At 52.4% G+C, this 20,242-nt stretch overlaps 5 protein-coding genes across 5 annotated transcripts; 2 read left to right on the forward strand and 3 right to left on the reverse strand.

Annotated features, from left to right (window-relative positions):
* Positions 1 to 2,430: 2,430 nt before the first annotated feature.
* Positions 2,431 to 4,277, reverse strand: NEUTE1DRAFT_130633 (uncharacterized protein; the record flags this gene model as incomplete). Its single annotated transcript, XM_009854060.1, has 3 exons — positions 2,431 to 3,654; positions 3,719 to 4,108; positions 4,170 to 4,277. 3 exons carry the CDS (start codon positions 4,275 to 4,277, stop codon positions 2,566 to 2,568), a joined length of 1,587 nt encoding a protein of 528 aa, XP_009852362.1.
* Positions 4,278 to 7,312: 3,035 nt separating this feature from the next.
* Positions 7,313 to 9,839, reverse strand: NEUTE1DRAFT_65628 (H+-transporting ATP synthase beta chain; the record flags this gene model as incomplete). The annotated part of the gene is made up of 8 exons (XM_009854061.1): positions 7,313 to 8,202; positions 8,264 to 8,757; positions 8,841 to 8,862; positions 8,927 to 9,008; positions 9,097 to 9,182; positions 9,284 to 9,298; positions 9,455 to 9,609; positions 9,721 to 9,839. The coding sequence occupies 8 exons, from the start codon at positions 9,729 to 9,731 to the stop codon at positions 7,508 to 7,510; spliced, it is 1,560 nt and encodes a 519-aa protein (XP_009852363.1).
* Positions 9,840 to 10,628: 789 nt separating this feature from the next.
* Positions 10,629 to 13,493, reverse strand: NEUTE1DRAFT_84310 (uncharacterized protein; the record flags this gene model as incomplete). Its single annotated transcript, XM_009854062.1, has 8 exons — positions 10,629 to 10,935; positions 11,008 to 11,638; positions 11,693 to 12,028; positions 12,081 to 12,772; positions 12,845 to 12,960; positions 13,023 to 13,122; positions 13,182 to 13,306; positions 13,375 to 13,493. The coding sequence occupies 8 exons, from the start codon at positions 13,457 to 13,459 to the stop codon at positions 10,903 to 10,905; spliced, it is 2,118 nt and encodes a 705-aa protein (XP_009852364.1).
* A 1,976-nt stretch (positions 13,494 to 15,469) lies between these two features.
* On the forward strand, positions 15,470 to 17,733 carry NEUTE1DRAFT_84312 (uncharacterized protein; the record flags this gene model as incomplete). Its single annotated transcript, XM_009854063.1, has 3 exons — positions 15,470 to 15,901; positions 16,079 to 16,200; positions 16,268 to 17,733. 3 exons carry the CDS (start codon positions 15,470 to 15,472, stop codon positions 17,403 to 17,405), a joined length of 1,692 nt encoding a protein of 563 aa, XP_009852365.1.
* A 473-nt stretch (positions 17,734 to 18,206) lies between these two features.
* NEUTE1DRAFT_84315 (uncharacterized protein) lies at positions 18,207 to 19,893 on the forward strand (the record flags this gene model as incomplete). Its single annotated transcript, XM_009854064.1, has 2 exons — positions 18,207 to 18,445; positions 18,557 to 19,893. The coding sequence occupies 2 exons, from the start codon at positions 18,207 to 18,209 to the stop codon at positions 19,605 to 19,607; spliced, it is 1,290 nt and encodes a 429-aa protein (XP_009852366.1).
* Positions 19,894 to 20,242: the final 349 nt, after the last annotated feature.

The raw sequence follows: 20,242 nt of genomic DNA on the forward strand, positions 1-20,242 counted from the left end.
TTTTTACAGGGGTAGCCATTCATACAATGGCTGGATACAATTGAACAAGAATAATTGAGCATCAAGATTCAAGTTACATTTTTACACTACCTCACTTCATCGTCCTCAAGTGTTGTTGACTGTCGTGATTGTGTCTTTTGGCGACAAGGACTTATTACCATGGATGGAAAGTTTTGATGGACACTTGCAAAGACGAAGCAACATGAATGTTCTCATTCATTCACTGGCGTACGTTCAGGGTATGGACAAGTAGCTAAATTCAAACAACACCGGCATGTTGCTCAGCCATGCATGTTCCCTTTCCACGTTCTTACTCTCGCCAACCACTGCTCCCGCACACGGTCATCAATATCAACAATCAGGGCCATCAATCAAGGAGCCCAGACACATCCTATACCATACAGTCCCATCATCGTCGTGGGACCCAAGTAAGTAAGTAAGTAAGTAAGCAAGCAAGCAAGTAGGACATCAAATTGACACACCATCCATCACCGCTCGGATCCGGCAAATATCCGTTTGGCACACACGTGTGTCCCGGTTGGGTCTGTCTGGTCCAGGGCTCGCTCGGGTACTGCTCCCCATTGACCTGACCTGAAAGCAAACTGTTCCCCAATCTCATATGTCATTGACTGCTCTGCTCCATACTGAACAGATAAAGACAAACAAACATTTGCTCTCGATCATCGGCTGCACTATACATACATACATATGTATAAAATCAGCATCGTCCCGTGTTGGCGGGTCCCGTGCAAGGGTCGGTCGGGCGAGACAAACTCGGGTACGGTTTCCTTTGTGTTACTCCTATCTTTTTGTTGTGGACAAAAAAAATTTTCGGTTTGTTAGCGGCTTCGGTCGGAAAACATTGCACGGGCAGGAGGAAAATCCGAGACCGGAGACTGTGGACTATGGCTGGAGCAACGAAGACAGAGAAGAAAAAGAAGAAAAAGAAGAAGAAGAAGAAGAAGAAGAATGTCGAATCGAGACATGGGGGCGCACTGCAGCATCTGAATAATCACACATCGATATTTAGCAAACTTGAAAACCGCGTACTCCCAGCCCAGCCCAACCCGGTCAGGACTGCCCTGCCCTGCCTGGCTGGGGAAGGAGAACCAACCACGTTAACAGACATGGTATGAATGTTGAGGGAAAGAGGCATAGTGATTACTAGAGGTACCTTACCTACCTTACCTACTTATATAGATACCTTTAGATAACGAAGAAACGGGGTTGGAATCTGAGATAGACCTATGCATCCCATCGGTTCGAAAGAGAAGGGAAGTACCTAGAGGTCATAATGGCTGCTGTTACCTACTTACCTACGTAGTGTGGTAACTCGTAACTAGGTTACTGTAGCTAGGTACCTCCCAGAAAAGAAAAAAAAGGTGTCCCTGCGAGAAAGAGGTATTCCAGTAGTATATATGCCTACATAATAAGTCAACCAACTGATGATCTACCCGTTTTTATCAGTTCTCAATTTACTGGACTGGACTCATACTCACTTTGAGGGGCGGGGAATGTGCGGGCGGTGGCTTTGATTTACTTGGCCTTTGGGGTATACGAGTTTGGTTGATTCCGTCATCGTCACCTACCATTACGTCCTTTAGCTATCTATGGTGGTCAGGCACCTAGGTTTGGGTTTCGGGTCTGGAAGGAGGGGAGTTGGACGGATAAGCACGAGTCTAGGTCATTCCCGGAAAACTTTCGGAGTCGATGACGTCCGGCTGGATGGAATAGGAAGGCGTAGCCGAAGAGATTCAGCAGAGGTAGTACTTGACAATGCACTGGTAGGTTATGCTCAGTGGAGCTCCGTCAGACCTTATTGTCGAAGTTAACGTCCGGCTGGGTCACTCCAGTCATCCTCAAGTTTAACCAAACAGACCAGAAGAAAGAAAAAAAATAAATCCATCGAGCAAACTAGCTGTCTGGAAAAGAGCAACATACATCAGCTTCACCTGCAACCAACTACTGATCAGGATGCTGTGATTATGAATAGCATTATGGCTCGTCAGTTTGTCCAGAAGCAAGGACTAGGTGTTAGGTGGGTGGTTGAGCAAGCACTTTCGCCTCAATGCTGTAGATTCAGTCTAGAACTTGTGCAGATAGAAGCAAGTCTTCCAGAGGAGTTGTCATGTAGTCTTGGCACTCTAGCCGTGGTGTTGACCAGTTCCAGTCTTCATTTTTAACTGTCGTGGATACAACTGCTGATAATTTGGAGAACAAAACAAACAAAACAAAAGAAAACTTTCCCAGAGAAAGCATGGCTCATAGCGCTGAAGTGTGCAGCAAGGGCGAAAAGCAGTTGGGTGTGGATATCATCGATGCTCATCTAGAATTACTGGGGGAAAAGAAATCATCGATTCAACGCGTGGCTTTAGAGAATAGGTCAAGTTTGTATGATATACTCAATATTTGCACGAAGGAGACAGGAGAGGCCCCAAGACAGGTAGATATCTATCTACCTCGCAGTAGACACTCGAAAGTTGACATGTCTGGTACGTACGCACAGCACTGTCGACGTAGACTGTTAATCTTTCTCAATACGTTTCCAACAACTATCACCAGAATCTACTCAACCAGCCACTCCTCAACCTCTACCCCCATACTCCTCCCCAACCCCCTTATTACCTCCCACCCGACATTACACCTCCATTTCCCTCCTCTATCCATCTGATCACCCGCCATGCCTCCCGCTCCCGCGCCACCAACCTTCACCAACAACCGCAAACTTGCCAACGTGGCAATAGCCATCTCGATATCTGCATCCATCTCCCTGCTGCTGGAATCCTGGTCCAACCACTTGGGGTCCCACTCCCCCCTCACAGCCATAAAGATAGCCAGCATGCGCTCCAAAACAAAGGCGTGAGCACCGAGCAGCTTGCGCGCAATCTTGCGGTGCTTGCTCTGCGCGCCGCGATGTCCGCCCCGGCCCATGCCGACGGAAAGCCCACCGCGCCGCCTGCGACGGCCGTGATGGAAGGTGGAGAAGAGGACAAGGTCGTGGCGGGTGGGGTTGTGGGAGGCGAGGTAGGAGGCCAGAAGAAGAAGACGGGCAGTAGGCGGGAGGAGGGTCGAGAGGTCGGTAGTGGTTGCTGAGACGAGGGGGTTCGCTGTGGCTTTGGGTTTGGAGGGGGTTGTAGTGGTTGAATGGGCCTTTCGGGGGGTGTTGGCTTGGGAGGGCGGTGCTGATAGCTGGGCGGCAGTGTTGTCTTTTGCCTGAGCCTGGGTGGTTGTTGTTGTTGACGAGGAGTAGGACCGTACGGCTACGATGCCGGGGTCCAAGAGGGATTCATCTTGGAAGTGGACGCGGGCGGCAACCATCAGTTTGGAGAACTCTCGGGGAGCGTGTGTGCCGGCGAGGATGGGCGCCGTGAAGCGTGGCCAAAGGGATGTACAGGCGTGCTGGAGCGCGGGAAGGGTGCGGGAGGCGGATCGAGCCAAAGCATCATGGACGGCTCCAGTGAAGCGGTTCCATAGCTCTGTTGTTTCTTGTATCGTCGTCGTGGGGAGTGGTGCCGTAGGTAGCGAGGTTGTGTTCAGAATGGTGACAAACTCATTCTTGGTGTAGTTTGGGAACTCTATGTAAGGGACGAAGGAGGTTCGTAGGAAGCCGGCGGGAGGCGATGTGATAATGAAGACACTGGTCATACGAGGGATCTGAGGGGGACATGTCTGTTAGCCAAACTGTGACTACTCTGGGGGAGTGTGCCAGAAGCCTTACAATCTCGGAGAGCCTGGCCAGGGCTGGGAGGAGTGTGATGGGCGCTTCCCGTTGACGATCGATGCCGTCAAAGACTAGTACGAAGCGGAAGTTGTCCGGATATGATGGGTATTTGAGCATCTTGGACAGCTCAACAAGCATTTGCGAGACAGAGTCGCATCTTGTCGCACCACCTTGCCATTGTAGGGCTTCTGCGACCTTTGCAATGGCTGATTCGTAGAGGTGACGGGCTGTTATACATTCGATCGAGTTGACGATGACGTATCTTAGAAGGGGTTCATCTTTCTCGGTATCGTCTTGAAGTGCTTGTAGTAAAGCAGCCGTTATGGCGCTCTTGCCGGTGGCTTCGGTGCCGTGTATTACGAGGTTTCGGCATGGTGCTGCGTGAGGCTATTGAGAGGTGTTAGCAAGCGGAAGCTGAGGGGGGAGGAAGCTGTGTTTTGGTCATTACATGCAGGAGAGTTGCTACGGCCCGTATTTGAGCGTCACGACAGGGAAATGTCTGTGAGAGAGTGGTGAATAGCAGCTCGTCGGGGAGCTGGAAGAGGGAGTCGCCCATGGTAAGAATTGTCAAGGTAGATTGTTGCTAGTTGCCTCTCCTCGATGGTTGTATTTCGGGTTGGTTGGCAGCTGGGGTTCACAGAGCAAGATGTCGTGATTCCATTCTTGTAGTAGCGTTCTCGGTCTATCAAGACCGGCGTGGGTTTGTTCGTCCAAGATCGTTTGGAGATGCAATTGATGGAGGTCCAGTTGCCCTGGCATTTCCACTTGGGATGCAGACGCGTTGCGCGTCGTTCTCTTTACACCCCTGTAATGTAACAGGGGTCCCGCTATAATGACAGCCAACTGAAAGACCCCAAAAGAAGCACGGGGCAACAACCTTTGGGATATGTAACTGTAGTGCCTGCCATTGTCTCCCTTTCCACCATTCACTTCTATAATTCTTTCTGCAGCTTGACTTTCAGTGACACCTGAGCTTTGGAGATCTTCCAGCTATCGGCTTTTCAACATGGAAGTGACCATAAGGCTTTGGTAGTGCTCTTCCAATTTGGGGTGTTAAGCGTCCAGCGCATGTCAGACCCATAAATTCAAGAATAGCATAACCGCCTCGACTTGTTGATGGCTGGATTATCACAAGACCAACGACGGTCACTACTATAAAACAGTCAACTGCAGGCCAGCATCGCCTTATCTGAAAGAGATGTTTCGGGCTCAGCAACCTCAAGGGGTTTGAGCGGCAACGGACCAGCTTTTTTGGCAGATTATCAGGCCCTATTCGCCTGCGCCCTCTTCCTCTGCAGTCTCACCTCCCAAGTCTTCCAGGACCAGGAGGAGGAGCAAGGCCGCCGGCTTATCGAAGCACGTTGGCTTGGGTGAATAATACGGGGAAGCTGATGCCGGATCACCTGTTTCGGATGACTATGATCCGAGGGCTGTTATTGCGGGTGCCAATGCGGGCGTAGATACGGGTCCTACGCCTTCGCCGACGCATACGCCTCTTCATTCTAGTGAGAACCGGGAGGAGGTGGTGGCAGATAGTCGAGCTGTGGAGAGTTTGTTGTTTAGTGATTCAGGTAGTCATCGCTGCTCATTGCACATAATGGCTTGGAAATGTTTGGAGTTGGATCGATACCCATTTGTTCCTTTGACCATTTGCTGCATAGAACATCTGTCCTGGCAATTCCTTTGGCCTGTATTCACTGAACATGGTCACAGTTGAAACCGGTCGAAAGCTGGGACATGTGCATCTAACTCCCCTGAGCTGGTCTTCGAGAGTGTCGCGCCATCAGCCTGGTTGACAACCACAGTGAAGCCGTGCATCCAAGACACTTGTGTACAATAACCTCATGTCTTGACCACCTCATAAAATTCAGAGGAACGGCGGTCCTTCACAGCGAGCTCAAGCATTCTGTGCAGATGGGAACTCTCTAAAGCAGAGGATACTTCGTTACATAGTGTACCTACCCAGAGTCGCACCTTCCTTCCCAGCTCGATCCCGTCTCCTCGCCCAGGCACACAATTTCTCCCAGACACCGCGCTCCTTCCGTCACATCCTCCTAATTAACGGTACATAAGGCACACTTTCCAGTCGTCCTTCCGCCCAACGAGGCACACAGCAAAAAGCGCACAGCCAAAAAAATGGCACGCTAGCATAGCGGCACACAAGCCCGCAAGCAAGAGAAACACAGAAACGCAGAATGAACAGCATCAGGCCATGCGTTCACTTCCTGCAAAGACCAAGAATTTTCGGAGCACAAAGATCGCACAAAGATCCCACAAAGATCAAGCTTCTGACTGACTGATACCATCTCGACGATGGGTCAAGAGACACACTGTCTCTGTCTGATACGAGAACAGAGTTCTCTTCACGAAAACGAAAGCAACAAACAACCGAAAACGGCGACAGACCGGACCGGACCGGACGAAGAGAAGCAAAAGCAAGCTTCCTGCCAAGATCAGATAAATGATCATCTGATCTTCGGAGCTCAAATTGAGTTCTGAATAACGCCCGATGATGGGTCAAGCAAGCTCTCAAAGCAAAGCAGAGCAGAGCAGAGCAAAGAGATGCTTTGCGAAGTCGAAAAAACAACAACAAAAACAACAAAAGACAACACTACCATTTGGATACCTGGATCTTGGATAAAACCTGAGGAGGTATAAACCCTTATTTTTTTGTCAACTTTTTTTTTTTTTTTTTTTTTTTTTTTTTTTTTTTCTCTTTGCTTCACTCTCGTCTTATCCTTCCAGCTCTGCTCTTCCTGTCTTCGTATGTTCTATACCATGCCATCATCTCCCCCGCTATCATCTTACTATCCTCTTAATCCCAATTGTCATCGCTATCATCACTATCACCATAGCTTAAACTGAGCCTCACGAGCCGGCAAACCCGCCGACACACTATATCCCACTTCCTGTGTCCGAATACCATCCACTCGCACCACTCCCTCCGCTTCTTTTTTATATAACCACTTATCGTTTACCCGTTCGCCTATAGGCACGGGAATGTAACTATACCTAGTGTGTATTAGTAAAGACATGAGTTACTTAAAAAGTGGTAGTAATAATAATAGCTTGGAGGTTGGAGGCTGGAGGTTGGAGGTTGATGGTCGAGTTGTCGCGAGACGATAATGAATGCACTAAGTGGTGGAGGATGTAAGAGGAAGAGAAGGACAGAGAGGAGTTGCGAGAAAGCAGGTTGTGTTGACACTCAAACACCTTACTTATTCCAGTCTCCGATTGACCGAGTTACCGACCTGTAGACATATTGAAGCAAACATGAACAACCTCACTCGTTGCAACAATCAGATAATCCACCTCGGTCAACTGAGCTCCCAAGACCGAAGCCATAAGGAGCTCCTGGAGATACATCTTGTCATACAACATTGCAAGCCCTCCGACTGAGATGGAATATAGGAGAATAGTAGAGCAGGACCCATCTGTCCCCTTCCCTCACCTGGCGAAGAGAAGAAAGGAGACGGTGGTAACTTTATACCTACCTATCTCTACCTAGACTGTACTACAGTCACTTTAGTAGCAGTCAAGGACAACTCGTTCATGTTCCAACATGTCACATCACATTCAGAGAAGACATGGATGAGTTCATTCACATCGTATTCATTAACCAGACAAGAGCTTTTCATCGCGCACAAAAACAGGCAAGGTATATAGAGAAAAAAAAGGAACTTCATTTGATACACAGCTCATAGGAGGAACGTCCCGAAAACCCTTTCTTTACTCTATACACAGGCCATCGTTTCCGTCCCGATTTTGAACTCCCGCATTAAACGTTTAAGCCTGGTTCTCAAGCTCAGCAAGAATCTTCTCACCCTTGGCGCGAGCAGAGGCGAAGTCGCCAACCATGTAGAAGGCACCCTCGGGGAGGTCATCACCCTCACCAGCGAGAATGGCCTTGAAGGAGGCAATGGTGTCCTTAAGGTCAACGAGCTTACCCTCGATACCAGTGAAGACCTGAGCGACAGTGAAAGGCTGGCTGAGGAAACGCTGGATCTTACGGGCACGCTCGACGGTGAGCTTGTCGGCCTCGGAAAGTTCGTCCATACCAAGAATGGCAATGATATCCTGGAGGGACTTGTACTCCTGGAGGATCTGCTGGACGCGGGTGGCGGTCTCGTAGTGCTCCTGGCCGACAATACGGGGGTCGAGCATACGGGACTTGGAGTCAAGGGGATCGACAGCGGGGTAGATACCCAACTCAGAGATACCACGGGACAAGACAGTGGTGGCGTCAAGATGGGCGAAGGTGGTGGCGGGGGCAGGATCAGTCAAATCGTCAGCAGGGACGTAGACGGCCTGGACGGAGGTAATGGAACCCTTGGTGGTGGTGGTAATACGCTCCTGCATCTGACCCATGTCGACGGCGAGAGTGGGCTGGTAACCGACGGCAGAGGGAATACGACCGAGAAGAGCGGACACCTCAGAACCGGCCTGGGTGAAACGGAAAATGTTGTCAATGAAGAGCAACACTACAGACTGCGTTAGCAACGGTTCTCCTTCAAGCGGCATAATTTCTCCAAAGCAACATACCATCCTGACCCTCCTCATCACGGAAGTACTCGGCAATGGTAAGACCAGTAAGGGCGACACGGGCACGAGCTCCGGGGGGCTCGTTCATCTGACCGAAGACAAGAGCGACCTTGGAGTCACCGTCGAGCTGAATGACGGAGGTCTCCTGCATTTCGTGGTACAGATCGTTACCCTCACGGGTACGCTCACCGACACCGGTGAAGACGGAGTAACCACCGTGAGCCTTGGCGATGTTGTTGATGAGCTCCTGAATGAAGACGGTCTTGCCGACACCAGCACCACCGAAGAGACCAATCTTTCCACCACGAGCGTAGGGGGCGAGGAGATCGACGACCTTGATACCAGTGACGAGAATCTCGGCAGTGGTGGACTGCTCAACGAACTCGGGAGCCTCGGCGTGGATAGGGCGGAACTTGTCGGTCTTGATGGGACCGCGCTCGTCGATGGGGTCACCAGTGACGTTGATGATACGGCCAAGGGTGGCAGGGCCGACACTACACTTTTGCGTCAGTAAAACAGCTCCATTCGCAGTTGCTTGTCCGCGTTTCGCGGTAAGCTAAAAACTGGGGAAACCCACGGGATGGTGATGGGAGCACCAGCTATAAGATCATGTCAGCGAATCTGGCCAAAACCTTGATCTTGAGGATCAAAAGAGAAGCTTACTGTCGGAGGCCTTGGCACCACGAACGAGACCCTCAGTACCGTCCATGGCAATGCATCTCACGACGTTCTCGCCGAGATGTTGCTGCGGGGCTGGTTAGCGCATTCGCTCAGCTACACTAATCCCGCTGGTCGTCGTCGGGGTTGATGAGGCCATTTTTTGTTCCACGTACCGAGACCTCGAGGACGAGCTTCTGGCCATTGTTCTGGGTCTCAAGGGCGTTGAGAATGGGAGGGAGCTTGTCGGTATCGAACTTGACTGTTGGGCGGAAGCGGGGTCAGTATAAAGAGCGAGCGTCGTGACCGGGCGGCAACGGAGCCACGGCGCGGGCGTAGTTGGATGTTGTTGATGTTACTGACCATCGACGACGGCACCTGTGGGCAGAAAGTAGCGCGGTTAGCAAAGCAAGGTTTTCATGAAGCCGGTATATCCCGGAAGTATGTCGTCGACGGATAGGGTTGGGTCCCGGGTCCCGTGTCGTTGAGGTTGGGCGACGAGGACATGTCGTGCCCGAGGAGGGAGATGCTTACCAATGACCTGGTAGATCTTGCCATCACCAACACCGGCGGAGCTGGCGAATCTGCTGAGGGCAGGGGCACGGAGGTTGAGGGCAGCCGGGCGGACGGCGCGACGGGACGCCGCCGCAAAGGAGGGACGGGCAGTCCGGGCGAAGGCGGAAATGCCGCTATATTGAGACAAGAGGAAGGCCAACTATCAGCTTTCCGGACGTCGCTTGGGTCTCCAATTGGGCGTGATCCATGTCGAGACAGGTGACGCGGCACATGGACTCACTCACCTCTTGAACATCTTGACGATGATTAAGCGCGACGATGGTGGATGTGGCAGAGGAAAAGATGGCTGCTTTGAAAAGGAAAGAAACGGGTTCGAAAATCTCTCGACGAGCTTCGGTTAGAAGCTGCGGAGCTCCCAGCAAGACCACGTGATTTGCTCGGTGCCAAAAAGTGAGGGAAAAGTCGAGCAAAGTCGTCTAAAAGTGGGGAAGCTGGCACCTCTTGTCCAATCGAGTGCTGTCAATGTTCCCGTCCTTGGCCTTGCCTCAGTTCCAGTTGTCGTCCACTTCTTTTCAGGTCAGGTCTTGCTCTGCTGGTGACGGGATGGAGGTTGGTTTGTTTGTTGCCATCGATCCTATCTGGACCTCTTGGTGGTTGCTGGGCTGCTGCAACTATCTAGACTAGAGGTAGCCATTTCCCACACTTCGGCCGCCTCTGTCACTGGTCGCACACTCTCCAGAATTTCCCACTTCCCCGAAGGACGCCTTCCCGCGTCACTTTCCAAGACCTGTTTTGGAGCTGCCACGCCTTCGATGGGTCAGCGTGAAATGGACTTCTATGGAACTCCAGCTGCTGCTCCCCAGACAAACGCACGGTTTCCATTGCGGTTTTTCCCGCTGCTCCCAGCTCGTTAGTTAGTTCGAACAAGGTCGGTCTCCCGTCGCCGCACGTCTGGCCCATCTTCTGCAAGCAAATCAAAACATCGGCCGCCCGCACTTTCGTCCCGCACTACACAAAACCGCCAATTTCGATCTTTTTTTTGTTTCCCCAATTGCCAGCTTGGGAATGCGCCAATCACCGTAATGTTCCGAACATCGATTCGTCGTCACCAACCATCTCAACCAACACTTTAGCAGCAGCTGGCTTCAACAACATGCAAATCAACGCCACAATAACAACAAAAGCAGAAGCCTTGCAAAGTCTGATGTTGATGTAATTGACAGTTCTCAGATATATGTCCTTAACCTTTGGAATACGACTTTTAAATAACACGAAGCTTGCCGACCGATACAATATAGATAAAACAAAAACAGCACTATTTATGCCGACCGGTTTTCCCTGTCCAAATCTTCTATGGCGTACGACAAAACGTACGATGCTTTCCTACGCTTGTGGCCTTCACCCGGCCGCTGTAATTCTCATCACCCGCATTTGGACAACGGATGGAATATCTGGTCGTTCACACCCTACTCTGAAAGGGTGGACTCGAGTGCAAGGACCTGAGAACCGCAAATTAGTCAACCATTCAGAGCCAAGATGCAATGGGCTGCAGCATAACGAGGGGAACTTACAAAGGCTGTCCTGGCCGGAATGTACACATGGGTGCTGTTCTTGCGGTTGTTCCACGGAAGGTCCGAAGTGAAGAAGCGAGTCTGGGGGTCGAGACGGTTGAAGCCACCGTGCTCCTTGGTATCAGAGTCGAGAACGATGCGGTAGGTGCCCGCCTGCTCAATACCGATGCGGTAGTCGGTGTAGCTGTTGGAGGGGTGGAAGTTGAAGACAAAGACCAAGCCGGCGCGCTCAAAGACAATAATCTTATCGCCCTCGTGCTTGAGAGAGATGTAGGCCTGTGGGGCGTGCAACCAGCCATACTTGTCCTCGGTCAGGTTCATCGACCTGTCAAAGTTGTTGAGGTACTGGTAACGCAAAAGACCATCTTCCGTAAGGTTGAGCTGGCGCCTGGCGTACCAGAACGAGTTCTGGTTGCCCTCACGGGGGAAGTCAAGCCACTCGGGGTGGCCGAACTCGTTGCCCTCAAAGTTGAGGTAACCCTCACCTCCCAGGGAGTGGGTAAGGAGACGGATCATCTTGTGCAGTGCCATGCCGCGGTCAATGACCGGGGTTAGAGGTGTGAGGATAGACATGTTGGTGTACAACTCGGCATCGCAGAGATGCATCATGAGGGTCTTGTCACCGACGAGCCTGTTTGAGCGTTAGCCTGAGTCGGAACACGTTGCCACGGGGTCGGTCACTTACGCTTGATCGTGACTCTCACAGTAAGCAATGGTCTTCTCGCCGTGACGCCTGTTTGTCAAGGTCCAGGTAATGTTGGCCATATCCCAATCCTCGTCCTTCTTCTCCTTCAGGATCTTGATCCACATGTCGGGGATGGCCATGGCGAGTCTGTAGTCGAAGCCAACACCTCCTAGGGATAGTGGGAGACACAGAGCCGGCATTCCTGATACATCCTCGGCAACCGTAATGACGTTGGGGTATAGTTGATGAAGCATCTCGTTGGCGAGCATGAGGTAAACGACCGCCTCCTCATCAACATCAGGGCCGAAGTACTCGTGGTAGCCACCAGAGAAACCACTGGATACGGTTAGCCAAGGCCAAATTCACCATGGGGGAACAGATTACTTACGTTCCGATACCGTGATGGAGGTAAAGCATACTTGTCACACCATCGAATCTGAAGCCATCAAAGGCGTACTCATCCATCCAGAACCTAAGGTTGCTGAGCAAGAACCTCATGACCTCGTGATGACCGTAGTTGAAAAGCCTGCTGTCCCAAAGATCATGCTTGCCCCTGCCGCCGCCATGGAAGTACTGGTGATCAGTACCGTCAAACTCATTCAAGCCATCAAGGACATTCTTGGAGGCGTGACTGTGGACGACATCGAGCAACACGGCAATACCCATGGCGTGGGCGGTATCTACCAACTCCTTGAGATCCTCGGGCGGGCCGTATCTGCTGCTTGCCGCGAAAAAGCTGTTCACCTGATATCCGAAACTGGCATAGTAGGCGTGCTCCATGATGGCCATGAGCTGAATGGCGTTGTATCCCAGGTTCTTGATGCGAGGAAGCATGGTCTTGGTGAACTCCTTATAGGTAGCCACCTTGCACTCCGGGGAGGAAATGCCAACGTGGGCCTCGTAGATCCTAAGGCTCTCCGGCTTTGAGGGTCTCTTGTGCTTGAATGTGTATCGTTCGGATTGGGGAGGGTTCCAGAACCTCGCCTCATATGCGGGCGAGACTGAGAGGTCCTGGGTGACATATTTGATCCATGCTGGCAATCTGTCGACCCATTGGCCGTCGGGGAGTTCGAGGGTGATCTGTCAGGGCATGAGCATTAGTACATTGTGACGAATTGGCGTAGCACAGGTCGAATTGAAACATTTACATACCTTGATCTTGGAGTTGTGGGGAATAGCTGGTTGCCCGTTGGCCGTGGGAGGAATTGTGATCTCAAAAACGCCGAACTCGTTCTTTTTCATGCGATGAGCGTTCCTATCCCAGTTGTCTGATGAGTGTTAGAATAGCTCCCCAATTCACAGTATCTTGGTCTCGTGTCATGATACGTACTGAATTCACCAATGAGGGAGGCTTGTTTGGCGTTGGGAGCCCATTCTCTGTATGTGATGGTGTTGTCCTTGTCGACGTTGAAACCGAAGATCTCGGTACCCTGCAGTCGTACGTGTGTCAGCGGCTGTGGTAGCTTCCACAAGGCGGCTCATGACTGACCCTGCTGAACTTCTCCAAACCGCCCTCTGTCTTGTTGATGGTATCGATCCAGGATTGGGCCTTGGAATAGCGGCTCTTGAGGGTATCCTTGAACGGCTCGAGCCAGGGGTCAATGCTCAAGACACCTGCGCATCTTCTGTATCAGCTTCTGGCACCAGATCGGCAGAGAAAATTGGGGAATATAGAGACATACCGGTGCCATCCTTGGGAATGCCGCTGTTGGCAACGGTGCCGCCGTTGGCCAGCGAGTTGGAAGAGTTGTCTGAGATGTCGTTCATGTTGACAGCTACTGTGGTTGGTGTTAGGTGTAGAAGAGGACAGAAGCACGCCCAGAAACAAGTCTAGAAGAGTGGAGGTGAAGCGATGGGGTTTTAAGCGCTTGGAAGATTGGGTGATATCAGGTACCACTCTAAGTAGTTAGCCCGTTTCTCGGAGCTTCTTTTAGTAGTGGCAAGCGGCCCAATGGATACACACGACTTTTAACGTTCAAGTTGAATGGGATGTCGTAGTATGTAGGAGGGGACGGGAGGAGGGGGGGAGGGCCAGTAGGTGGTAGTCAGGTAAGAGTTGGGTCGGAAAGGGCAAATAACAGACTGTGCTCGCTTATTATATCGAGAACCCAACAATCACCCTTGAAAGCGCTTGCAGAATCCAACAGTTGTGTAGCCCGAAATCAAGGAGATTGTCTCGAAGGCAAAAAAAAAAAAAAGATATGGATGCAGTGAAGTCGTTGGAGGATGGAAATCCTACCTTAGTGGCTTTGCTTGGATTACGGGCAGGGGACAGCGCAAGAAACCCTCTTTGCGTGCTAGATCAACGTGATGACCTCGGGTCTTTTCTCTCTTTGGACGAGTCCCGTTCGAGGGTAGACTAGCTTCTGGTGTCACTTTTTTTGTTGGTAGTTTGGTAGTGCAGAGTATGTAGCAGTGTTTATTATGCCACTTGATGACAACCAAGAGGGGGGAGCTTCAACAAATACGGACATGAAGAACTGTTGACTATTGGAGTTGATGAATACCCCTTGGGGAAGCTATCAATGCTCGATTACATCATGGGCTCCTGGCCCAGGTTCAAAACCCAACTGACAAAAACCTAACCCAATCTCATTGCCCAAGAGCCACTTATTTTTTTTTTATTTTCTTTTCATTTTTTCACCTCCCCGGTTAGCTTTTAGTCACTGAAAAAAAGTCGTCCTTTCTAGCTTCCCATTTACCCCTGATGCAGTCTGTTGTTGAGATGCACAATATTATGTATATGTCTTCCTAGGCGCAGGTCAGGTCGCAGTCAGGTCGCTTTCTGGACGCCTTTGCATGTACGGTATGTCATTTCATTTGGACCAGAGGCGGAAGCATGGTTGGGCTTCTGGGCGTTTGTCCAGGCGCCAAAGCTCTTATCAAAGGCTGGCGAACTGGAGCTCTTCAGGTGGAGCCTTCTTCGCTTCATGGAGGGGCCGCGAGGGGCAACTGGAGGCAATCTCCGCAACTGGCGGGGCTCAGAGGGACGGTCGGCAGGGGCGAGAGGAGGGGAAGCTGCTCCCCTTTCCGAATTCGGGTTCTTTCTGCCAGTCAACGGCCTGACAGCAGTCTGGCACTGCAAGGCAGGTCCTGGTCAGCCCAGCAAGCACCAAGTTCCAGGCTCAGACCATTTGCCGGCCCAGCTGTGCAGTGGTTGCCAGTGCAGGCAGCTAAGGCGCCCTGGGTGTCCATGGTGAGGGACGGGCGCCCCCCGGGACGCGGGATGGCATTCCCCCGCGAGCATGGATCCCGTCTGGTCTCTCCCCCGCATCGGGCAGGTCTCCAACGAACCTCCGCATGTGCATCATCAGTCTGCTCTCATTGCCTGCCCCGTGCACTTCTGGAGGTGAGCGTCAGCTCAGAGAGCTCTCCCTTGGCTTGGACGTGATTGGCGTCGCGACTGCTCTTTCGTCTCTACCTATTCGCTGTCCTTATTGGATCGCAAACATCATCACCAAACCCTGTGATGATGATACCGACATTTTGATCTGTTGTAATTGAAAGCGCCCCCTGTTCACTTCCTATTGTCGCATCTCCTTCGCAACCGTGCCTCTACCGCTGACCGAATCCGGTTCCGATATCGATTCCGATCCCGCTCCCCCTCGACCTCCTACCCTTTGCCACCATCCCCGAACTGCCACCTCCCGTTGACACCTCCCGTTCCATCAATCTGCCCTCGGCCGTGACGAACCTGGGCATGCCTGCCGTTCCGGTCTAATAATGTTGGTCCTACCAAGGGCCGTTCGCCGTGCCTCGTCCGTCGCTGTCCCCATAATGTTCACCGCAAGAACTCCCGCATCGCAGCATCTCGCCCGGCTGCGATACATATCCTATTCGTCCCGCTTAGCCCTCTCTCCCCGTCGCTCCCAGTCCTACAACAATCAGGGCTTTACCTCAAGCTATGATCCGAACCAGGAGAATGGCCGAGGCCCAATATTCTCCAACAAGGCTAGCTTTGGCGTCCCCCAATTCTACCCGCGCGATCTGAAGCGGCGCGTAGACGATTACGTAGTCGGCCAGGATCGCGCCAAAAAGACAATCTGTTCCGTCATCTTCAACCACTACCAGAACATTCGCCGTCGTCAACATCACGAAATCCAGGACCAGCGCCAGCGTGAAAAGTTGCAGCGACAGAGATATGCTCGAGATCATAGAGATCTGCAAGACCGCGAAGGCTACAGTAGTAGCAACAGGGACATACATCCTGTCGAAGGTGGGCGACGGTCATCTGTTGAACCCTGGCTTAACTCTCCCCCGAAACCGCGACGGCAATGGGCTGATAAGCGCATACTTGAAGACGAGTTTCCGGGTCATCACGAGTCCGTTCTGGGGACACACCGTGACCGCGATCGTGACCATCCCCTGGCTGAGGACCACTTTGAGACGCCCTCTGTTGATGACTTTTACATCCCCGAGGACGCCAATGCTCCTCAGCGCGTAAAAATTGACAAGAGTAACCTGTTGCTGATAGGACCAACGGGTGTGGGCAAGACGTATATCCTAGAGTGAGCGGGACTCTCCCTTTCCTTGTGCCTATGCCCCCGTGTCGCATGCTTATCTGCCATATGCTAGAACCCTGAGCAAGAAGCTCAACGTGCCCTTTACGATAAGCGACTGTAACTCCTTCACCCAGGCTGGGTATATCGGACAAGATGTGGAAGCTTGTATCGAGCGCCTCCTCATCGAAGCCAACTACGACGTCAAGGCCGCCGAACACGGTATCGTCGTGCTGGACGAATTTGACAAGATCGCAAGACGGGAAACTGTCAACGGGAGAGATGTTGGTGGTGAGGGTGTCCAGCAGGCTCTCTTGAAGCTCGTCGAGGGTACCAAGGTCACCGTCAGTGTTAAGGATCATCGGTCGTCACGGCCGCCGCCGCCTCCCAACCTCAACATTTCGACACCTGGCTACGGACCAACGGGCACCACGCCGTCTGCTACTCCTGGCAAAGTTGAACAGTACATTGTGGACACCAGCAACATTCTGTTTGTCTTTTGCGGTGCCTTTGTCGGGCTTGACAAGACCGTCCTCAGGCGGGTCGCAAAGCCATCGATAGGCTTCGGTGCTGAAGTCAGAAACCACCGCGGCTCTTCCATGTCCAGCAGTCAAGAAATTCTTCCTCCCGAGCTGTACAGCCATCTACCGCACCAGCCTCCGACGATGCCAGTAGACCTGTCAGGTGGAAGCCTGGCATCTCACGGCGGTGGTGGCTTTACTCCGCTCGATCTAGCTTCACCGGCCGATCTCCAGGCCTTTGGTTTTATCCCCGAACTCATCGGCCGTCTTCACAACATCTGCGCCCTAAGTCCTCTCTCTCTTGACGAGCTCTACCGCATCCTCACGGAACCGCGCAACAGCCTGGTAGCGCAGTACACAGCCCTCTTCGAGACCTACCCCAGCAAGCTGTACTTCACTCGCAAGGCGCTCTATGCCATTGCCGAAAGGGCGGCCAAGAACGAAACAGGCGCCAGAGGGTTAAAGATGGAGATGGAGCGCGTGCTGGCAGAGCCCATGTACGATGCGCCTATGCCCTATGTTCTTATCACAGAGGGTTGTGTCAAGGGGACGGAGAAGGCCGGTTACTGGGGCAAGGACGGTAGGCTGGAGCTAGAGAGAATGATGGCGGAGGAGGATCAGAAGGGGCTTGGACAGGGACCGGTAGAAGGAGGGTTTGAAAGGATGAGGGAGGCGGGACAGAGTGGTGCATGATTTTCGTGATTGATCTCGGCATCTTGTCGCATGTCTTCTAGGGGGCCAGTATTGGGCTTATCGCCTGTGTTACTGTCGATTTTGTCTTTGCTTTAAGGCGTTGGTTTGGAGGGGTTTCACGGTCTACGGCACCGTCTTGCGAACGGGGTAAGGGAAGCACTGGTCGGCAAGTTGCCAGGAGTACAGAATGATTGGGACACAGTACATGCGCGTTCAATGGATATAGTATAGCAATGGCATAGCAGGGGAAGGGTGATTGAGGCATAATCAATGTACAATATCGCATATTGTTCTTGTCGTAGTGATAACCTCAAGCTAAGTACTTCGTCGTCCTCCCCGGCCCTTGATTGCATCATAGGAAGAGGTAGGGTGGGATTGCGTTATCGGAGTACCTACTGATAAGCGCTTATCGGCCGAAGGAGGGGAAGAAAAGTTGAGATTCGAATGGCCGAGTGGAGACTTTCAACCTCGAAGCAGTCAATCAGAGCTCCGCTATCGTGACCCTCTTGTCCCTGCTCTGCTCTGTCATCCGAGGCGGCACTGGCAGAACGAACAGTCACCATCGCAAAGGGTACTGCTACCATATTCACACTCAATTGACGAGCCAGCTATTCTCTCCAACGCTACCGTCTCCAGAGCGACCGAGTCATTTCCGTACAACTCCATCGCTCGACCACTCCTTTTTCGGACCTCGACCGGAGGAGGTCAAAGCCAATTCGAAACTCTCCCGTCGTTTTCGAGCGCCGCTCTTCTTCTACCTACGAGCTTACCTAGCCGTTCGAGCCTACCAAGTCCTCACAAATGGCGACCGAAACCACCACTACCACGCCCGCGGCGCCCAGCGCAACAACCGCCGAAATCACCCCTCTCCCAGCCTTCTCTCCCGACCTCTACCAACGCGCCTGGGCCTCCATCCCGCACCCCTCCCTCCCCCTAATCGCCACCTGCCACGCCCACTCCGTCACCGTCTTCTCGCTGTCCACGCTCTCCAAACACTCCGTTCTGACAGGCGGCCACACCCGCTCCGTTCGCTCGGCGGCGTGGCAACCTCCCCGCGGCAAGGTTTCTGGAAAAGAAGCCAAGAGGCTGCGATTGGTCACGGGCAGCTTTGATACCACGGCGGGCGTGTGGACCTGGGATCAGGGGCGGAGAGAGGAGAGGTTGGAAAGGGAAATCAGGTTGCAATCTGGAGAGAATGATAAAGAGACAGAAGAGGAAGAAGAGGCGGAGGATGAATGGGAACTGACCCTCGTGCTGGAAGGTCACGAAAACGAAGTCAAAAGCGTCAACTACTCCCCATCGGGTCAGTACCTCGCTACATGCTCTAGAGACAAAAGCGTGTGGATCTGGGAAGACGTGGGGAACCCGAACCCGTCTTCTGAAGAGGAGGAGGAAGAGGAAGACGAAGACGAATGGGAGACGGTAGCCGTACTACAAGAGCACGACGGCGACGTCAAAGCTGTGGCCTGGTGTCCTGACGTTCCCGGCCGCAAGGGCAAGTACGCGCCGCCGAGAAGGTACGGGGATGACGTTTTGGCGAGCGCTAGCTACGACAATACGGTGCGGCTGTGGAGGGAGGATGGAGATGGCGAGTGGGTGTGCGTTGCAGTTCTGGAGGGGCACGAGGGTACCGTGTGGGGAGTGGCGTGGGAGGGGAGGCCGAGGGAGAACGACAAGTTCCCGAGGTTGTTGTCGTGGGGCGCGGACGAGGTGATTAGGGTTTGGAGTCTGAAGGAGCCGGAAGAGGAGGAACATGGGGAAGGTGCGGCTGGTGGTGGCAACAACACCTGGGGATTTGGGGTGCCGAACACCATGCGCCGATCCCTCAAAGAGGAGTGGGAGTGCACGGCTGTTTTGCCAAAGGTGCATAAGGGAGATATCTACTCGGTTGCGTGGAGCACGGAGACGGGGCTGTTGGCTAGCGTGGGAAGTGATGGTGTTTTGGCGCTGTATCAGGAGACTGTCAACACCACAGAGAAGAATGAGGAGAACGAGACGAACGGCGAGGCGCCAACAACAACGTCTGCTGGTGGTTGGAAGGTTCTCACCACCGTCAAGGGCGCTCATGGACCATACGAAATTAACCACATCACTTGGTGTAAGCGGTACGATGCGGGATCGGAACGCAAGGGCGAGGAGGAGATGTTGGTCACGACGGGTGATGATGGTGTTGTCAGGCCTTGGCAGGTTAGGATACAATGAGGGAGGAAGGGGGTTTGCTGAGGGTTATTTTGCAGGTTATGTTAATACTGGAAGTACAGTTTACGGACAAACGAAATTGGACATGTATCAGGGATGCTTATTAGCACAAAGAAGGGCGATACATGCCGGCCGGTTGGATGTTATGATACCCCTATATAAAATCGATATAGGACTTGCCACGCTGCCTTTTCCACGTCAAGTTGTCAACGGGGAAGTGACAAAATACGTTACGATGAGTCCGCCGTGCTGGATGTACTCTACCCATTACACGATATTCACATGCCCCGACCCTTTATTTCTTTCACTCTCTCCTACAACCTTCTTGTGTCCATCCGGCTGGGACCACGAACATCGCTTTACATCAGCCACACAACAAGAGGTATAATACAGTATCCAACTACAAGATACAGGAGAGCTTTGGACTCGGATCGTCAGGAAAGCACGACTCGAACTTTGTCAAAACTTCCCAGTTTCCATGTTGCTATTTCTGATGATACATATCCGCCATCTTCCCAGCTCGTAATTGACAGGCTCCATCATATTCCGGGCCACCGAAAGACTGAGCTCCTGGCTACTTACACTACATATCGAAGTGCACTGTGAAGGTACTTTACGCCTATTCCTGGGATAAAGGG

The sequence above is a fragment of the Neurospora tetrasperma genome (genome assembly GCF_000213175.1).
Source record: "Neurospora tetrasperma FGSC 2508 unplaced genomic scaffold NEUTE1scaffold_4, whole genome shotgun sequence".
In the NCBI taxonomy this organism is placed as follows: Eukaryota; Fungi; Ascomycota; class Sordariomycetes; order Sordariales; family Sordariaceae; genus Neurospora; species Neurospora tetrasperma.